General features: G+C 33.5%; 2 protein-coding genes and 1 long non-coding RNA gene across 9 annotated transcripts; 1 reads left to right on the forward strand and 2 right to left on the reverse strand.

Annotated features, from left to right (window-relative positions):
* Nucleotides 1-3575: 3575 nt before the first annotated feature.
* On the reverse strand, nt 3576-4250 carry LOC105778820 (uncharacterized). Its single transcript, XR_001128894.2, has 2 exons — nt 4063-4250; nt 3576-3867 (listed from the first exon to the last, which is right to left on the reverse strand). It is a non-coding gene; the product is annotated as an uncharacterized LOC105778820 (long non-coding RNA).
* Nucleotides 4251-9493: 5243 nt separating this feature from the next.
* On the forward strand, nt 9494-13891 carry LOC105780982 (cellulose synthase-like protein D4). The gene is made up of 4 exons (XM_012605534.2): nt 9494-10163; nt 10563-10946; nt 11027-12574; nt 12668-13891. Exons 1-4 carry the CDS (start codon nt 9697-9699, stop codon nt 13632-13634), a joined length of 3366 nt encoding a protein of 1121 aa, XP_012460988.1. The 5' UTR covers nt 9494-9696; the 3' UTR covers nt 13635-13891.
* Nucleotides 13892-17161: 3270 nt separating this feature from the next.
* Nucleotides 17162-21489, reverse strand: LOC105779989 (AT-rich interactive domain-containing protein 6). 7 transcript variants are annotated; one of them, XM_052629131.1, is made up of 13 exons: nt 21307-21489; nt 20296-20966; nt 20153-20192; nt 19869-19921; nt 19634-19679; nt 19382-19474; nt 18708-18809; nt 18517-18568; nt 18354-18429; nt 18181-18247; nt 18042-18092; nt 17594-17686; nt 17162-17454 (listed from the first exon to the last, which is right to left on the reverse strand). In XM_052629131.1, exons 2-13 carry the CDS (start codon nt 20925-20927, stop codon nt 17350-17352), a joined length of 1410 nt encoding a protein of 469 aa, XP_052485091.1. In that variant the 5' UTR covers nt 20928-20966; nt 21307-21489; the 3' UTR covers nt 17162-17349. The 7 variants fall into 7 exon arrangements, with proteins under 7 accessions (XP_052485091.1, XP_052485087.1, XP_052485090.1 ...); XM_052629127.1 differs by having other exon boundaries at nt 18354-18441; nt 18687-18809; XM_052629130.1 differs by having other exon boundaries at nt 18181-18262; nt 21307-21488.
* Between the last annotated feature and the right edge of the window lie 353 nt (nt 21490-21842).

Below are 21842 nucleotides of genomic sequence, written 5' to 3' on the forward strand. Positions count from 1 at the left end.
TATATTTGTTCGAGTTAAATTTTAAAAAATAATTTTGGGTCCTTGTAACCATTGTTACCCATCGTAATGAAATTTGTCCACCTTAATCAAATTTTTTATTAACTTTCATCACCTCATAATTTATTTATTAATTTTTATATCTTGGTTAGCTTATTTGTTTACTTAGTTGTTTCAATTATCTTAAGATTCTTGTCACTATGTATTTTGGAATTAAAAATATATTAAATATAAAAATATGATTTTTAATAAAAGTTATTTTAAAAATAAAATGTGAAATTGATACCAATATAAAATTTTAACACGAATATTTTATGGTATAATTAAGAATTCAATTTTAATATAAATATTCAATATGACTAAACAATTTAATAATATAAATAATATAAAATGTGAAATTTAATTTGATAATATAAATAGTAGATATAAATAAAATTATTACTATTTATGTTTAGTGATTTTTTGGATAATTTTGATTTTTATTTGAGAGTAGAGGGTGAGAAGTAAAAGTTTAGGGGTAAAATAAAAAGTTTTGGGGAATAAAAGTTTGAGGGAAAGTAAATAAGGGGAGTAAAATTTTGGAGGAAAAATATTAAAAAAATTGGAGGGGGGAGGGTTTGGGGTAGATGGGAGGTGGGAGGTGGGATGGGAAGAGAATAAAAGTTTTAGGGGAAAAGTGGGAGGGAGTAAAAATTTTGGGGGAAAATAAAAGGTTTTAAGGGTTTTTGGGAGTAAAATTTTGAGAAAAAGTAAATGGAAGAGTAAAATTTTGGTGGGAAATGGATTTTGAGTAGATTGGGGGGTTGGGAGGGGAGTAAAAGTTTTAGGGGGAAGTGGGAAGCAGTAAAAGTTTTGAGGGAAAAGTAAAAAAGTTTGGGAGTTTAGGGTAAAAATGTAAAATATTATAGTTTGATATTCGAACTATTCGAGTTATTCGAATTATTCGAGTTATTCGAATTCAAAAACTCAACTCGATTCGAACTCGAAATTCGAAAAAAAATTCGAGTTAATTCGAATAACTCGAATAACTCGATTCGTTTAACTCGAAATTCGAATTTTTTTTCGATTTTTTCGAGTCGAATCGAATTTTGCTCACCCCTAGCTTCATATGCAGCTTGCTAGCTAGAGTTTTCGACATACATATTTGTTCCAACCTCTTTCATAATCCAGCGGCGGTCTTCTCCTTCATCACATCCTGCAAAATTTAGTTGACAAATGCAGATGTAACTGTGTTAACACCTTTCGATCCTTGCGCTTCTTCTTTTCCTCCGTCAATGTTGAAGGCATCTTATCTACCTCTAGCAGGGCTTCTTCTAAGTCCATCTGTGTAAGAACTGCCTACATCTTTATCTGCCACAATGCAAATCTAGTGTTGCGATCCAACAGCAGAATTTCATACTTCAAAGACGTCATTATCGTGAATGAGATGAACAACTCGGAAGCTCTAATATCAATTTGTAAAAAATAGAACTTTGATAATGATAATGTATCACAAAGAAAAAGAGAGAAAAAATAAAGAACACGCGGATTTTATGTGGAAACCCTTTCGGGAAAAAAATCACGGGCAGAGGAGAAGATAATTCACTATGCCAAATTCGAATAATTATAAGAACAGTAGACTATCTCTATTTATAGGCTTGTAAAACCATATTCTAATAGGAGTGCAGTAAGATTGAAACACCTTATTCTAATCAATATCAAATAGATGTAGCTTAATAAGGTTTAAAAAACCTTATTCTAAAATAAAATAAAATAAGTGTAGTTCTATATGGATTTTACTTTTATTTTATTTTTCCAATGTATTTTATTTAAATAAGGATTCGGATCACTTAATTCTAACAACCGCATGTCATGATTAATATATCAATATCTTAACTATTAACCTATTTATTTATTGCAATTCATGCATCCTCTATTCCAATTATATATATACCGATTCACATCCAAAGCATTATAACCTCATCTAAATACCTGCATAGCAACATCAACACCATACACATACACTGTACAAACCATTATCAACTATCATACATGCCTATTTATAAACCATCTCGAAGTATGTAATAATTCTCCAACTAAGTTTAATATAACATAAAATGCTATAGGTATATGTCAACCAGATTAGCAAAAGTTTCACCCACTCAATGAGTGTGGGATTTTCTGCTGGATGCTGATAACTATGGGTGTGCATGATTGAGCCTAACTTGTGCACGGAAAACAAACCGAACGCTGAGTATTTAACTCAGTGGTATTTTTATAACTAATATTATAGCATGACATAAATTATGTAAGGACAAATAAAATAAAAATCAAAAGCTCATAAGCAGTTTAATATACTAAATTATATTATAAGAACATAACCCTTCCATATCACATGTATAGTCATACTAACTGATCGTCACATATTCATCTTCAAATTCCTGACCTGTAAACTCCAAAATTCAATTAAACATTGAATAATCACTTACATTCACATAAATCATGCTTTGCAAACAAAATCGGGTTTAAAATCTTGCTTACGAAGCTCCGAGAACAAACAAGGATTAAATTGTAACATTTTTAAAAGAATAAGGAAATTGTGCGAAACATGGGTCACACGGCTGTGGAATGCATGATTGAGCCATTAAGTATCAAATTTCATGTTCAAACTCAACGTTCCCTACTGGTGACCTTTAGGTATCCTCATACACCTATAAAAGCTAAAAATTAGCCAAATTCTTCAACAATTCATCTGTACATCCTATACAAAACCAATTTTATTACTATGCCTTAATTGGCACCAAGGTACGCCATTTTTTTTGGTGAATTACAAGAAGAGAGCAAAGCCATAATAACAACGAGATTAATGCGACTTAAACCCAGGCCACACCTGGGGCGGTGAACACCCTGACCATCAGGCCAACACAGAGGGTTTAAACCTAATAACACAAGCATTAAACCAGAAATAATCTCAATTAATAGTTCTCAACTTTGACAGCATAAATGCAACCGAAACTAGCATAATTTGGATACATCATCAACATAACTAATATTCATTAATAGCTAAGCTTAGGCATATGATCAGCATAAATATTCTATTTACAGTAGGGGCGAGACACATTATAATCAAAAGATAAATGCCGAAATTTCAGCATTCCGACAACCCCTATTTTATTTCGAGCAACACTTAACATTTCGCAGTTAAGTCAATAAACAGTAGCAACATTTAGCATTTAAGTCAATAACAACAGCAACATTTAGCATTTAAGTCAATAAGTTTTCCTCCATTTGGATAGCAACTAAATCACACAGTATGGCAGCTTAACAGCATCGGTCAGTGAAAATCAACACATTTGAACAGCTTAGTTAAATAAAACCACTTAAATGACAACACATTTGGACAATAAGCATGTAAAATAAGAACCTACCCTGTTTTGGACAGCATTTATACTCCAATTAAGCAAGCATTTACACTTGGTAATCATAGGAAACATGTCCTGTTTTGGACAGCTTCAACCCTTTAATTTTCCAAAAATAAAAAAAATCAGACAACATTAATTCACAGTTATTTTGACAGCAGTAACAACATTCAGACAAAATTGATTTGCAACATTCATACATCATTAATTCACAAGTATTTGGACCGCAGCAACAACACTCGGACAACATTAATTTGTACAAAAATGGACAGCATTGATATGCTAAAAAATGGACAGCACCTAAGCACCAGTTTAGACGACTGAATCATCAATATTGACCTAATAAAAAATTGAACATGAAATAAACAGAAACTATTTCAAAGAAAACACACAAAAATTTTCCCAAGCTGCTTCCTACCTCCTCAAGCCTGTTCCTTGTCTTTCCCACAATGCTCTTCACCTACCTCTTTAGCTAAACATAACCAGCCCCAAGTTAAAAAAAATGGAAACATTCACCAAAATAACTAAATTCTCTTGCCGAAATCAAAAGATTTTTTCCAGCTACTAAAACATGCATAAAACAATTGAGAAGATAATTTCCTCTTCTCACCAAAACTTTCGGTCCAGCTACTCAAAATTCTGTCAAGAGTAGGCTTATGGGGTTTACCTTGAATTCTTGAAAAATAAGCAACTCCTAAGCAGCCACAACCATGGCTTCACCTACATGCAATCGGCCAACATTTTTCTTTTCCACTTGAAGAGAACAAGAGAACTCACCAAGAAAGAGAAATGAGATTCTCCCTAACTCACGGTAAATGGAATGGAAATAAAATAAAATTTTTAATCCCCACTAACTCTCACTCTTGGTCGGCCACCAATCCCTCAACATGCATCCCTATCTAGCTTTTCTTTCATTTTTTATTTATTTATACGTTCAAACCTTAATTTAATTATCTTATAAGTCCTTAAGCAATTAAAGTCTCAAGGAATAAACTTTTTTATCTTTTTCAATTTAATCCTTATACTTTTCAGTAAAGTTACTTATTAAAAAGAAATTAGTTCACCAACATAACAACTCCGTAAATATTTAATAACAATATTTACGGATTTGATTATGAAAACGAGATTCGATATCTCACTTTCCGACACAACCGATCTTAGGGTCAATACACTTATACTTTAATTAATTATCCCTTAAATAAAAACTTCTATCTAAAATTCAATATAATTCAAAATAAACTCGTAAATATTAAATAATAATATTTACGGTCTTAGTCATCAAAATAAAATCTTGAAATCACTGTTTTTGACACTACTAAAAACTGAAATGTTACAAATTTAGTAGCGTTTTTATATAAATGCCACAAATTTATCAAAATTTAGTGGCGTTTTTATCATAAACGCTACTAAATGAATAATATCATTATAAGTGAATAATAATGTATTTTAGTAATCGAAATATTGTAAATGAATAATGAAATTTTTTATATATTTAGGGGCTTTTTGTTTTTTCAACGCCGTTAAAAGTTGATATATGGTTCCACAACCTTTCTTCCCCAAATCAGAAAAACACAATTAATTAAAGAGACCACAACCTTTCTTCCCCAGCTACTCCTTCAACCGCTCGTCTTTGGTGCTGTCGCTCATCGTTGACTCTCCACCGTCTGTTACCATTGCCGACCAGCTGCCTCACGCCGGGCATTTAATTGGTACTTCAAGCAACCAAAACCTACCAAGTACTAGTGTCACGAGCCGCAGGTCAAAGCCCATGATGAATGCACATAAAGCATTCAATGGAGGTTAATTGATTAAATGGGATTCATCTACTTGAAATATTGGTGACCTAGTGAAACGCTCCAGTAAAACTAGAGTTATCAGAATAATTATTGTAAATTCTAAGGGATAAAGATGTATAGAGTTTAAATCCCTCAAGACCTTAATTTTGTAGATAGACATTAATCTCAGCCATTGATGTAATTAAATTTGTACCGTTAAACCTGGAAGAGCTCAACTATAAATAGAGTCCTCCCCTTCATTTGTAATCATTTCATTTTTAGTTATTGAATAGATTTGAGAGGATTTACTCAAACACTTATTGTGTTATTGCTTTTCTGTTCTTTCGGGTTTTTTTTTTAAAGTTGCTTCCATTTTATTTTCGATGTTTTCTAAAATTTCCATGGAGAATTCTTGCTTTTGAAAGTAAGGCTAACTTAGACGAATTTGAAACTAAGGAATCGCTTAAGGACGCACGGTCTTTGAAACTAAAGTTCTAGCTCCGACACTAGAGTCTGCTTGCCTATTTTTTTTTCCTTTTTTGATTATGTCAGTTCTATGATGTCTTCCTAGACTCAAAACTCAAACCTTTTCGTTTTTTAGCTACAGTATCAACAAATCAATATCTATACAAGGTAAGTTACTAGTGCCGAAGTCATATAATTATATACAAAGTCTAGGATTTAAGTCTTTTAACTTGTATTACTATTTTCTCCTCTTTTCTTTAAAATTCTCCTTATAAAAAATGAGTGTGTTCAACTTTTTTCTTCTTTTTATTGAAATTTTGAAATCTCGTATTGATATATATAGAGAGAGAGAGAGATAAATAGCTCACCATCTTGCAAAACTCAGTCATTAGAATTCAGTTTTGGGTTGAGGAAGAATCTGCTTGTTTGATTAATGTATTGGAAAACTTTCTGTCTTCTTTTTTTTAACAAGTTTTGTTTTATTTCAAAGCCAAAAAGAAACTCTTGAACATACAAATTAGTTGCATGATCTATCAAAACTATATATTAATTCAAAAATATATAAGCAAAATAAAAATCAAAACAGAACTCAAAAATATATTAATTATTTTTAGCCCTAAATTCTTTGAGATTTGCAATTTATGGTATTATTTCTAATTTTCTAATTAATATTATATTGTAGGAGATTGAAAAGGAAAAAGATTGATAGATTTGATTTATTTAAACCGGCAGGTACTAAAAAGATGGATCACATTTAAATGCGGAAACACAACAAATTATGGTATGTCTCTAACTTTTAATGATTGGATATCAGGTAATTTCAAATAAAATCCTACTGAGTTACTAGTAAATATATAATCTTTGCTTGCATTAAGTGTGTTAATTTTAATTTGGGTATTCTTTTAATTCTTTCAAAAGAAGTTAGGGTTTAGTTTTAATGGGTAGTGAGTAGTGTTGATTATGAAGATATAGATGCTAGATTCAGATGATTGGAAGTAAAGACTTGTTTTTTGGTGGTGAATTTTATTTGAATGTTGTTAATTATAGTGGCATTACTTAATTAGACAACCCATGTTTACTTGGTGATTAACATTTTTCATTTACTTAATGCTCTACTTATCTATTTGTTGGATGCTTAGGAGTTTCTTGTTTTTGGGTGTAAAGCTATTTGTATCTTGATGGGATTGTTGTTAAATATATGATGATTTAATATAATATTTGGTATCTAAATTTGACATTTTTTCTTAATTTGATACTTCAATTTTCTTTTTTGACTCAATTTGGTATCTGAACTTGACACATTAAGCATAGAGTTTCGAGCTATCCAACCATCGACAGATTCAGTTTCAAAGCAAGCTTTTGAGGATTAATTCGGCCCTTTATCACAGTCTAAATAAGTGGTTCATTTGAAAGAAGTCAACGGTTTGAAGTCTGAATTAGTCAAAATACAAGCTAAACAAGAAGCATTAAAAAATCAAAAAGCAAGCGCAAATACGAGGAGCTTCAATAGCAGCTTGAGACGTTATAGCACAAACGAACTGTCTAAGAAATGGTCTAAGAATTAAATTGGTATAACATGAATGGACTAAAAACTAATACAACCCAGACTAAAGTTTATGAACTAAATTAACTAGCCCATATATGGTAACCACATATGAAAGACTTAGAAATTTACGCATATAACTATACATAGTGGGTCTCGAATTTAGATACTCAAAACTCAAGACTTTCGCCTTTACTAGCTATATCAAAACCTCATTTATATAGATAGTGAAAACTATACTGGAACTTTATTATTATGTTACCAAACAACTTTCAAAAATTATTTTTTTTATCGTATCACCAAGAAAGTTACACTTAATATGATTTTTTACTTATAAACTTGGCATTTAGGTCCATTTTGGTACTTGTACTTTTTTGTTCACCTTAAGCTTGGCAATTAGACCCATTTTAGTCCCCGAACTTGGATTCTGTTAAGATTTGATGATGTGTTGGAACATGATTCGATTGGTCAGTTGAACCGATTGGATTGAGAATCGACCGGGATACTAGTCCAAATAAATGGGATAAACTTATTGAATCAAAAACTACTCGAAACTGATAAAAAAACTTGGACAAAAACTAATAGTTGAAATCATTTAATAAATTTTTATTTTTTAAAAAATTTAATTTTTAATTATTTATTTAAGTATTGTTAGTTTAGTAGTTGAATCAATCAAACCGATTGAATCATGAACCAATTGTCATAATTGGTTCAACCACTCATCCAATTAATAGAACGCTTAATGTGATACTCTAAGATTTTATCACATTATCACCTGAAAATTTATATAATTTTTTAATCTTCAAGTGGCTATGTGACACAATCCCATAGTGTCACATTATCAAACTTTTATCTTTTTCAGGTTCAAGAATAAAAAATATATCTAGTTGCCAAGTTTAGCTATCAAAGTGGATAAAAAAATACAAGTATTAAAGTGAATTTAGTTGCCAAGTTCAAGGGCCAAAAATTATATTATAGAAAATAATTTTTTAACCTTAAAATTACTAAAAATACTATCCATTTGTTTCAACTTAAAAACTTTTACGGAAAATATTTTTAGCCTTTTCCGATGTCTGTTTCATGTAAAATAAGATGGAAAACGTAAAAAGTTTTTCAAACAACGTAAAATTATCCCCTTATTCCTGTAAAACGTCGTACCAAAATATTTTTCGTAAGACATTTTCCAAACTGATAAGGCTCTGTTCACTGTAATATCCCCATACTCAACCCGAACATCAGGTCAAAGCAGCAGGATGTTACATTCTCTACTACATTCTTCACTTATCAAACATTTTCTTATAAACTTCCATAACTTTTCAATTTAGTCCCTTTTTGTCATAAAAGTTCAATATTCATTAATTAATCATATTAAATCAATTTTCTTTCTTGTTACACTTTAATCACATAATTTATCTTAATATCTTGTTTCACATATCAAATTTCTATGAATTTCACTCTATTATTTCATCCACATATTTTCTCAAGTTTAACAATTTAGTCCTTATCATTATAAAATTCAATATTTTTCTATAATTTCACTTTTACAATACTTTATGTATATTTCATCATCTCATAACACATTCATTAAACTTTTATCATAATTTCATTATTCACATATTACATTGTTTCACTCTTATATTTTGTATATTTTTCAATTTAGTCCCTATTACCATGTTATTTATTTTTCACCATATAAATAATTTAATCAAATAATTCATTATAATATCTTATTTCGTAACAAGTTTTCATGCATATTACTTCTCTTGTTTCAATTATAAATTCTACAAAGTTTACAATTTAATCCTTAACATCATGAAGATTCATTATTTACTATAATTTCACCTTAACATCACTTTGTAATCAATTACTACTTATCATATGTTTGTTTCATTAAAATAACTTTTATAAAATATTTTAAATAAATTCATCCAATTACTAGAAATATTAATTTTTCCAAAAAATTAAGCCATTTTTTTAAAATTATTTTTTAGAAATATTTTAGTGAAACGTTTACAAAATAAACGAGGAATTGCGGAGGCAAAATTTAATACAGACCATAAAAGGGACCAAAGTCTTCAAAGACAAATAACATCCATTAACGTGAAAATCTCCATAAAACCTGTTAAAGACAGACCATTAAATATAAAAACTGGCAAACCCCTAGCCTAGGACTTGGTCTCCGATCATCAATCCATCATACCCAAAATAGAATTCCAATTTGGTCCCCAACAATGGTGGACATACTAGTAGAAATGTAATAAGTTGATCAATGGCCACAATTCGGTCCCTTCTTCCTTACACAACAACCTCCCCCTTTTACCTTTCCCTGTCATAATCTCTAAGCTCAGGCAAAAGTTTTTCCAGTTTCAATAAAATCCTGGAAAACATTAATGCTATGGTGAAGAGATCATTACTTTCAATAACATTGACAAGGGAAAGGTAATTTTTTCTCTTTCTGTTTCTTTTTGTCATTTTGGTCCTTCTGCTTTATTTTGTTTTTTTAAAGTTTTAATCGTGCATGGCGACGTCCCTAACGTCCCAACAGTCGAAGAAAGGAATGCGTAGCCCCGGCGGTGCCAACAATGCTCAAGGTGGTTCACGTAATTCGACTGGACAACAAGTGAAGTTCGCTCGGCGGACATCCAGCGGACGGTACGTTAGTTTGTCGAGGGATGACATTGATATGTCCGGGGAGATGTCGGGGGATTACATGAACTACACCGTGCATATCCCACCTACACCCGATAACCAACCGATGGATAACTCGATGGCCGCCAAAGCCGAAGAACAGTACGTTTCGAACTCGTTGTTCACTGGCGGGTTCAACAGCGTGACTCGAGCTCATTTAATGGATAAAGTGATCGACTCCGAGGTGACTCACCCTCAAATGGCGGGTGCAAAGGGTGCCTCTTGCGCTATGGCTGCCTGTGATGGCAAAGTCATGAAAGATGAACGTGGAAATGACGTAATGCCTTGTGTTTGCAGGTACATACATACACATATTCATGGTAGTTGATTGTATTTTGTCTCGTTTATTAAAAAATTGAATAAATTAATCTCTATATGTTAGATTAAAGAGTAAATGAGTTCTATTAAAAATTTCATTCATTTTTAACTGGTCTTTATACATCAGGATGCGATATATGTGGCATACCATGTGTAACTATTTAATTATTCTGTCAAACACGCTAATGTTTAATAAAAATGACTCATTTGTTTTTTGGTCTAATATATATAGATTAATTTGCTCATTTTTTTAATAAAAAGAGTAAAATGCAATTTGACTCTTAATATATGAGCTTCCATAGTATTGTTACCTATATACCTACATACATGATACATACAAGGAATTGAGACTACTATTGTTGCATTGGTTTTTTCTAGGTTCAAAATATGCAGAGATTGTTACATGGATGCTCAAAAGGACAAGGGTCTCTGCCCGGGTTGTAAGGAACCATACAAGGTCGGGGATTACGATGATGAGATAGAATACTCGAACGGAACGTTGAAATTGCCGGCTCCGAATGGTAAAAGAGATCCTAATAACATGTCAATGATGAAAAGGAATCAAGGGGGAGACTTTGATCACAACCGATGGTTGTTTGAAACAAGTGGTACTTATGGATATGGTAATGCTTTTCGTGATGATATGTATGGTGGTGATGATGGTGATGAAAGACTCCAAGGTGACATTGAGAACAATGATAAGCCATGGAAGCCCATAAGTCGTAAGATCCCAATCGATTCTGCCATCCTTAGCCCTTACAGGTTCGAGCTTTTCTTATTTTCGACTCGAAATTTGCTTGTTCGAAATATGAAATAAATGGAACAGGTTTTTTTTAACGTAGGTTATTGGTTTTCGTTCGATTGGTGGTGTTGGGCTTTTTCCTACATTGGAGAATTACGAATCCAAATGATGATGCTATATGGTTATGGACAATGTCAATCGTATGTGAAGTATGGTTTGCTTTCTCTTGGATCCTTGATCAAATTCCTAAAATATGTCCGGTAAATCGTACGACAGATCTCGAGGTTCTTCGAGAGAAGTTTGAATTACCGTCACCGTCAAATCCAACAGGACGATCGGATCTCCCGGGCATAGACTTGTTTGTATCGACTGCCGATCCGGAGAAGGAACCTCCACTTACCACTGCAAACACTATCCTTTCTATTTTAGCGGTTGATTACCCTGTCGAAAAAGTAGCGTGTTATACCTCCGACGATGGTGGCGCCCTCCTCACCTTCGAAGCGATGGCAGAAGCTGCAAGTTTCGCTGATTTATGGGTTCCATTCTGTCGGAAACACAATATCGAGCCGAGGAACCCTGATGCCTACTTCAACTTAAAAATCGATCCGACTAAGAATAAGAGTCGGTCCGACTTCGTAAAAGATCGAAGGAGGGTGAGAAGGGAGTACGATGAGTTTAAAGTTAGGATCAATGGACTCCCCGACTCGATTCGAAGACGATCCGAAGCATTCAATGCAAGGGAAGAAATGAAAATGCTAAAACACCTTAGGGAAACAGGAGCTGACCCTATGGAGAAACCTAAGATCCAAAAGGCAACATGGATGGCTGATGGTACACATTGGCCTGGAACTTGGGCCGTTGGAACCAGTGAACACTCTAAGGGTGACCATGCAGGGATTTTACAAGTCATGTTGAAACCACCGAGCCATGATCCACTTACCGGAAATGGCGAAGATAAGCTCATTGATTTCACCGACGTCGATATAAGACTCCCGATGCTCGTTTACGTCTCGAGAGAGAAAAGACCGGGATATGATCACAACAAGAAAGCCGGTGCCATGAACGCGTTGGTTCGAGCATCTGCGATCTTATCGAACGGTGCGTTCATCCTTAACCTCGATTGTGATCATTACATAAACAATTGTAAAGCTATTCGAGAAGGGATGTGTTTTATGATGGATCGAGGCGGTGAAGATATTTGTTACATTCAATTCCCTCAAAGATTTGAGGGGATCGATCCTTCTGATCGTTACGCCAATCACAACACGGTGTTTTTCGATGGTAATATGAGAGCACTTGATGGTGTACAAGGACCGGTTTACGTGGGAACTGGTTGTATGTTTAGGCGATTTGCTTTGTATGCATTTCCTCCTCCAAATCCTGATAAATTGACGCAAGCTAAAGAGAATGAAACGCAGCCATTAACGACTAGTGATCTGGACCCTGACCTGGATGTAAATCTGTTGCCGAAGCGATTCGGGAATTCAACCATGTTGGCGGAGTCTATCCCGGTTTGTGAGTTCCAAGGTCGACCTATTGCCGATCATCCGGCTATTAAATTTGGACGACCTCCCGGTGCTCTTAGGGTACCTCGTGAACCACTCGATGCTGTCACTGTTGCCGAAGCTGTTTCCGTCATTTCTTGCTGGTATGTCATTTCTTGCTGATTGTACGTTCATCAATTTTCTTTAAAAAAATCGTCTAATTTAAATAATTCGTATTGTTTTTTGTTTCCGATAAGGTACGAGGACAAGACAGAATGGGGGGAACGAGTAGGGTGGATTTACGGCTCAGTGACGGAAGATGTGGTGACGGGGTTCCGTATGCACAACCGTGGGTGGCGATCAGTATATTGCATAACCAAACGTGACGCATTCCGTGGGTCAGCTCCGATCAACCTTACCGATCGTCTTCACCAAGTGCTCCGATGGGCAACAGGCTCCGTCGAGATATTCTTCTCAAGAAACAACGCCCTCCTCGCTACTCGCAAGCTCAAATTCCTCCAACGTTTAGCTTACCTAAACGTCGGCATTTACCCATTCACATCATTTTTCCTCATCGTTTATTGTTTCCTCCCCGCACTTTCACTAATCTCCGGCCAGTTCATCGTGAAACAATTAAACCTCTTTTTTTTGATTTACCTTATGATTATCACATTTTGCCTCATAGGTTTAGCACTACTCGAGGTAAGATGGGCTCAGATTTCACTTGAAGATTGGTGGAGAAATGAACAGTTTTGGCTCATATCAGGAACCAGTTCTCATTTCGCTGCATGTATTCAAGGTCTTTTGAAAGTAATTGCAGGTATTGAAATCTCATTTACATTAACAGCAAAATCAGCAGGTGAGGATGAAGATGATATATATGCAGATTTATACATAGTGAAATGGACTTCATTAATGATTCCACCTATTGTTATCGCCATGGTCAATATCATTGCTCTTATGATTGCTTTTGCGAGAACACTTTTCGGTTCTGGACAATGGAATATGTTCATCGGAGGAGCTTTCTTTGCTTTTTGGGTTTTAGCTCATTTATATCCTTTCCTTAAAGGGTTAATGGGTCGACGAAGAAAAACACCCACCATTGTTTTCGTTTGGGCTGGTCTTATCGCCATTATTATTTCCTTGTTATGGCTCGCTATAAACCCAGGAGCACTCGGAAACCTCGGAGCCACCGGTACCGGTGCTGGTTTTGTATTCCCTTAATTGCAAAACGCTTCACATTTCTCATGTTTTGCAGGTTTTTTTTTTTTTTGTATACATTTATTTTTTTTCTAGAGACACCATTGTTTGACCATATTGCCAAAAGTGTACAACATGCATACTGGTAAAAGAATGATAACCTGATTTTCTTTTTGTGCCAAAAAAATTCATTGATTCTTTTTTTTCTTTTCTTTTCAATAGATTTTCTGGGGATAATTTGAGGAATAAGCATTGGACCCTGGAAATTCATATGTATCTATATGTTCATATGTTCCAAATGCTCCTGGAAATTCTTGCTCCTATTGGACCATTTGTATCTATATGCATTAGGATCCCGATTCATGGATTTCTCGGTCAGAGAAATCAAAATAAGAGGATTGAACAATTTCTTCAGACTCTTTTTCAAATTCGATAAATGTTGGTTGATAGTATATTTCATTATAGTTCTATGATCCAAAGTATCATTTCCAATTTGATTCTTTTGAATTCCATATTCGAAGTTACGATCGGATCGATTCATTCAAAAGAATTGATTCAATACATTTCTTATGTACCCATAGGTGCTATATTGGATTTGAATCGGATTTCGGATCAATCTATCTTGATTGACTGCCTTCATTATGTTGTTGCTAGCAAATACCACTATTTTTTGATTTGGATCTTCCAACTCATTCCCACAGGAGAATAGGACCCTTTTTTTTTTATCCTTCGATAAAAAGATTCATTTTCTTCATAAAAAATAGGAGGTAGAGCCGATAAAGATTTCTTTTTCGATTTATCCCTGGAGTTGAATACCTCATTCAGGAATTGTTTTTTATCTAATCCGTAGGAATCAATAGAAAAGGCAAATCTCTTATAATACATTAAATCCAGCTCGATTATTGATAGAGTAAATAGATCTGCCATTTCTTGAAATCTCTCTCTGATTCAAAATCGTGGTGAAACTTGTATCCCCCTATTCTGGTCATGCAATAGATGAAATAAATCAAAAAATAATTTTTTGTTCAAGAATGAAATCTTATTGGAACTGTCCAGTTCATCCTTCGGAACCATATCACATCCTGGATTTGATGAAATAGGATGAATTGAGACGGTATTTTGTAAATACGTAATTGTCTTGAATATATTAACTATTTCTTTATTTTCCAATTGCTTGGAAGGGACAAAAGAAACATCTTGTTCTTTCTTTTGAACCTCTCAGTAGGATTCGAACCCAGATGAAGTTCTGACCATCTATCAGAAAAAAGAATAAATGGATCTTGTAAGATTCCTAAGAAATTCTTCGATTTCTTTTGAAAGCAAATGATTATTCATCCGCTTCTCACGTTCTATGAATAGCCGGGGCATTGAGAAATATTCAAAAAGGCACTTAGGGAATCGGTCTAATTCTATCTCCGTTCGTTCCATTTGAAGACAGGAAGGATCCCAAAGAATCGGTCTTTCTTTTAGTTGTTGAACCTCTCTTTGATTGATCAATGTGTAATATTCTGAATCCTCATTACTAATGGAATCGACACGATCTCTAGATTAATCAGAAGATCCTTTCAATTGGTGAGAATTTGTTTCTTGAACGAAACTAGATCTTGTGGAATCATATTGAATATTTGACGATACATTCCGTACCTTGCTAAAAAATCAATCCCTGTTTACCAACCATACATTGTCTAACCAAATCCAGTTCTCTCTCGATATGTTTCTCAAAAAATCCGATTTGTGTGGATTCTTCCCGCAACTAACGAAGAGATCTTGGCGGAATTGCCACATATGAAATTGAGCACGATCAAACAATTCCCAATCATGATCCTTGCGGATCGAATCATCCATATAATATACAAAAAGGAACTCCCGATATTTGATATATTTCTCTTTGAATGAGATCTCAATTCCAGCGACGGTGTCATTAGATATCTTACAACTAGAATCCCTCTCGTGTCAAAAAAGACAGATGTGATTAAAACTTATAATTAAATTATTTTTAAAAATATTATTTTTATACAAGTTATAAAAATTATATTATAAGCACGAGCACACATAAGTGCTTTGGATGGTTATGGCCAAAATATTATTATATTACAAATCCTAAAAGATTATATTATAAAAATAATGTGTATTTTATAAAGTTATAATAAAAATTATATCATTTAAATCCTAAATTTCTTTAAAAGTTATGGCTAAAAATTTATTATAAAAATAATTTACATGTTATACAAGTGTCATGATATATTTATTATATAAACTTATGATTAATAAGTATAAACATAACTTATTTATGTGTCCATGCTATACATTATAAAAATAATATACTTATTCATAAAATATATTTTTTCCATAACTTATTTATAAAAGATAATTTTCTAAAGTTATGATAAAGTATTATGTTATTTATAAAAATATTGTGAAAGTTATTAGATAATTTATAACACTTTTTTATGAAAGTTATATATTGTAAAATTTATATTAAGTTTATTTAATTTACGTATTGTAATAAAAGGATATAAGTTAACATAAGTTTAATTATAAAATTTATATAATTAAAGTTAGACTATTTGGACTTTGAAACCCAATATTATAAGGTCGATGCTAATTATGCATACAAAAAATTTCTTCCAGCATATCGTGATGTATAATATCATTTGAGAGAATGGTTCCAGACACAGTCACCGTAGACAACTCGTGAACTCTTTAATTTGAAACATACAATGCTTTGAAATGTGTTGAAAACATTTGTTGCTCTAAAAAATTGTTTTACATATTAACATCACCTTAATATAAGAAAAAAAATAATGTTGAATCATACTAACATGTTGCATTTTTCATAACTTGAATCATACTTCGAAAAATACATGAAAAAAAAGAGATCTTAATAATTATAATGCATATTCAAATTCAGATAATGATTTGTTCGTTAAAGACCAAGTAACAATAAGAAGCATATGTTAAATATTAAAAACAAAACGACGCATCAAATATGCACTAAAACAATTAGATAAAATTGCATATAATACGTATTTTCTTATTTTTATTAATAATTATATTATCAACAACTTTTTATACTAATAATACATATAATAATTTAGTTTTTGTTTATTTTATCATATTAATAACATTTTATAATAATTAATATTTTTACAATGAAAGATAACAAAAAATTACGATCTAATTACACTCAATCAATCAAACAATATAAAGAACTATAATTTTTTTGTAATTACAAGAGTATAATTAATACTCTAGACCCTAATAAATTTTCTATTAATAAAATGAAATTAAATAATTTTAAATAAAATTATTTTTTTAACTTGAAAAATATATTTAAAATAGATGAAATGACAACTTATCATGATGCTATGATGCCACATATGATTTAGATATATATCATAATCTCTCAAATTTGACCAGCAAGCCAACCCGAATTAACCCGAATGAGCCAAACTCCAAACTAATCCAAACCCAAAATAATATGAAAACAAAATGATCTAAACCCGAAATCACCCAAAATTTGCCAACATTTTAAGGAAGGTGATGAGAGATGGCCAACATTTGACTTGCCATTGTTTACTATCAAACAGGTCAAGCAACGGAAGACAATCCAAATCTTTGAAGTCATATTCACATAAAGCTAAACATGTGCATTCCTGAATTAGATGTCAGGTTGATTTCAAACTAAAGAAATCTCTAACTGTGAAGATGCTAAAAAAAAGAAACCTACAAATCCATCTTATACATCGGCTGCCTCGAACGGGACTCGGACAAACAATTGACCATGCAGGGTAACCACAGCCGAAGTGTGGTGCGGATCGATTCTAGATGGCAAGCTGACAACCTGGACACAATCACACATACCGTTAGTGCACATCAGAAACGGCTATCTGAAGAACAAATGCGGTGAATGAACCCCGCCTAATCATTGAAACAGATCATGCATCCTACTGTACGTTGTAATATGATCAACTCGGACAAACCTTTTTGAAGGGTGTAACACCCCAAGGATTTTTGAGTTCCTTTGGTTGACCGGATATAACCAAACGTCCTGCTGGATCAGACTGAACATGCACCTGGTTCATTTAAAAACAATACGGTAGTTCATCAGTGATAATCAAACACATACGGGGGATCCTTGTTCGTGCTAAATTAAGAATCTTGGCCAAACAGTAGATCTCGAGATTAAAATAATTAGCTAATTGCAACCCAGAAATTTACAGAAAGGATTGTGTTCAGGTAGCACGTATAATAGCAAGACTAATGCACATTTAGCACATTAAGATCACTATTAACAACATAAGTGGTAGACCTAATGATATATAGGCTTAACTGGACGGGCTCAAGTTTTTCCCAGTTACTCCAGTCCTGCAATTTTACTACTAGCAAACGTGAAACTCAAAACAGAGAATCATCTAAAGATATACGAACCTCCTCACGAAGAAGTCCGGGAACCAAAGCATAGACCTCATAGCAGTCAACCTGTGAGGACCACAGAGAAAATCACAGATAAAGAGCAAATCAGCTATGTAATCACATTATCCTAAGAATAAACAAGAGAAAGACTTACGGATTTTTGCACATTAATCTTCACCCAATCAGCTGGGGCTCCGACATCAACAACCGCAGTATCCAACCTACCAAAAGAACGCCTAATTTCGGCATCTTGAAAAGTCAAGGTACTGTCTCATATACATTATTAAAAAAAGTAGGGAATAGGAATAAGTAACGGGCATTCGTAACTGTGATTTAGTTGCCTTAAGTTGAGAAACTCGGACACCAGAGTCCAAAGTGGATGGCTTTTTACGCTTCAATAAACCTGAGGTAACAACTGAATCTTATAAATAAAGACAATTTTTAGCATTGTAGTAGAGGTTCATGTGCTAAGCCAGCATATAAGAAATACCAAAATTTTTAAGTTGTCTGTCACTTTTGAGCGTCGGACTAGAGGTCTTGTCCTAGATAATTCGAAAACATTGCATAAAAACGGTGAGGTCAGGGCAGACGAAAGAAAGGAAAAAGAGTAAAGATTAACAAAACAGTAAATGCATATAAGCTTAGAAGGTCTCCACAAACCTTGATGATTGGATGACAGACCTCACCGTTATCGAGAACACGTTGAGAATGCCAGCTCCGCATCGCACGAGCAGCAGCATCTCTCTTTGCCCTACCTGACCCAGGAGCTTGATTACTACCAGCCTACAAAAAAATTAATTGTAATTATTGCATAACCATATAAATATCGTAACAAATTCATGTACCGGTCAACTAAAAATCTAACAAGAAAAGAGAGACTAGTATGTTAGCTCTTTCCATGTATATGATTTCGCGTTAAGTATACAATTAATGTTAAGGACACCAAGCATTTAACATCTAATTTGTCATGTTGTGCAAAACAATAATTGTCTATCATATCATCGTACAAATCAACGTAGCTGTCTCAAAAACTAACATGCAAGTATAATTACATATAGTATTACAGAGAAAATTAAAGCATTCCTTTTAGGGAGATAAACCTACTCGATTCCTTTCTCCTACCAACTTAGGCACTAACGGTTATTTTCATTACAGAATTTTGATTACAAGATTTACAATTTCCTAGTAAGTTGTTATCTATTGAAAACAAGACAACACTTGCATATATAATAGCCAAAATCTCACTAGTTCATTGCAGGAAGACATAAAAATTACATGAAAGAAAATGGGATAAACATAAGACATGGCTACAACAAACAACATTCATGTTGAAGTTGACCAGCAAGCATAGTTACCTGAGCTTCAACTCCATTAGGCTCAACAAATGAAGTATCTGCATGAGGGAGCATGCCACCGTGTATTTTATGCTTTTCATACTCAAGCAGTGCCTAATCGATGGAACCAAATTACAAGAGAACCACATTTTAAATTAACAAATAAAGGAAAAACAAAAACTAGAGCTGAAAGAAGAAGGGCTCGGGGTTGTGGCCTTAAATCACATGGTATGTGTTTCCAAATTGAAAAGAAATCATCAGTCAGAGCAAAACCTTCTCATAAAAGATACGGAATGTCCATGATACAGTAGTACAGGTCCTATGCCAAAGGAACAAACGATAAAAGGAGCATCATTAACATAATTTATTCATAATAAAGGTACATCATTAACAAATTGGACGAGTTAGTTTCAATAGGAGGAAGATGTAGGCTTTCTGCAGTTAAGTTACGGAAATTGCTCTGTAAGCTAGAAGACAGATATCGACAAGAAAGTAGACTAATCCTTACTTCGGAGGGTTAAATGATTCGCCCACTTGCCTCCACAATTTGCATGAGGTCACCTAAAAAGCCCACAGCACGGTTAAAAAGGCAAGTCGATAACTCTGTCTTATTCTTAACCGTAAATGTATTAATTTCCTCGATTATCATAAATAAACAAAGCAACTAAACAAATCATATATTTCCAATTGCGTAAACCCGAATAACTACAATTCAATGTCATGCAAATACCACATATTAACAAAAAGAACAGAAAATTAAAAGATTCATATCCTATCCTATTGAAGGCAAACCTGTTCATAGCCACCTAATTTAATGACAGCTCTCCACAACCTGTAAAAAATTTACAGAAAGGTTATATTATACCACAAAGGTTTCGTTTTTGAATAAGAACGAAACAAGTTTGCAATTAACATTAGAACTTTGAAAGGCTTACTTAAGTAAATTTAGATCCTCCTTGTAAAACTTAGGGTGCTTGAATTCCAGGTTCTTCTCCTTGTAAAAGGCTTCAACCTCCTTCACAAAAGCTGCTTGTTCTTCCTCAGTGTCTGACCCTGAGTTATCAAAGCATAGATTAGGGTTTTTATCACCAAGTTCAGTTGCTAATTGCATATTCATTTCCCTTTCAGTAGACAAGTCCTTTAACTGTTCCCCATTGTCAATGCCATGGTCATCATCTTGGGGTTTCATGTCAGAGTTGGGGCTTCCATAAAGACCATTATCATGTGAATGATTGGGGCCACCACCAACACCACCCTCATCGTCATGGTCAACAACTCCCATCTTGGTATCAGTTTCAGCTAAAGATTTGTCTTCAACACCAACACTCTCTTCAGGCTTCATTTTTTCTTCATTTTGAGCACCAACAACAATGAGAGCTTTGCTAGTATCTTCAATGGCTTCTTGTGCTACTGAATCTGGGTTGTCACCAACCAGCTGATCAGCCTCCAATCTCACATCTTCTTCAACTTGAACTTGGTCTTTAACTTCAGCAGCTCCAGTCTCGGCCTCCATTGGGACTTGACCCTCAGTTTCTGTTTCCTCCATAACTGGTTTTGAACCATCCATTTCAGCCTCACTAACACCACCAATCACCTTCTCAGGTTCCTAAAATCCAAAAATGGAGAAAAGATAAGAAAAACCCATAAACCCAAACGCTTTTCTTCAAACAGAAAGACAATGAAAACAAGATTAAATAAAAAAACCAAAACACCACCCTCAAAAAAATTCACTCCTTTTTTTTAACTCATTTATATTACAACCTAAAAAAAAAACTTTGCTTATACTTGCATCCATCCCTGCTTTCTAGGTAAAAAAAAAAAAAAAAAGAGGGTTTTTATTTTGAGCCCAGCAAAAAATATGAAAAAAAAAGCCTAAAAAACATAAACTCAGAGGGATTTATGGCATTAATGAACCCTAAACAGACCCAAAAAAAAAAATGACTTACCGTCTTTATTCCAAGGAACAACCTTAAAGACCCAACTGCAGGTTGAACCCTTGGCTTGGCCTGGAGCTGGGTTTTGAATTTGAAAAAAAAAAAAGGAAAGAGAAGATACAAGAGGGGGATAATTGAACTGTTGACCTAATTAAAAAATAGAACTACTGTTGAAGGGATGGAGCGGTGTTATTTACCTTCTTTTTTTTTTTTGGTAAAATTTTATCTAAAACCAAACCATTTAAATGAAATTGACCCTTCAAAGTCTTAATGGGCTTGAGCCCATTTCCAACAACATATGAAGCCCATTTATGTGCAAAGTTTTTTCTTAAAAAACATAAGTCTTTGTCATTATTAAAAATATTAGCTTATTCTATAAAGAAGACTCGGTAAAATAATTCAATAATCGATTGATCCCGTAGCACTTAATTGAGTTTTTAATCAAAAATAAGTAATTAATTAATCTCTCGAAAAGTCAATTTTCATGCATTTTAAAGCAAGATTATTAAATTTTGCCACGACGCGAAATTAACGAACGTTAGGAGCTT

This window comes from Gossypium raimondii, chromosome 4, assembly GCF_025698545.1.
Source record: "Gossypium raimondii isolate GPD5lz chromosome 4, ASM2569854v1, whole genome shotgun sequence".
NCBI classification, from domain to species: domain Eukaryota; kingdom Viridiplantae; phylum Streptophyta; class Magnoliopsida; order Malvales; family Malvaceae; genus Gossypium; species Gossypium raimondii.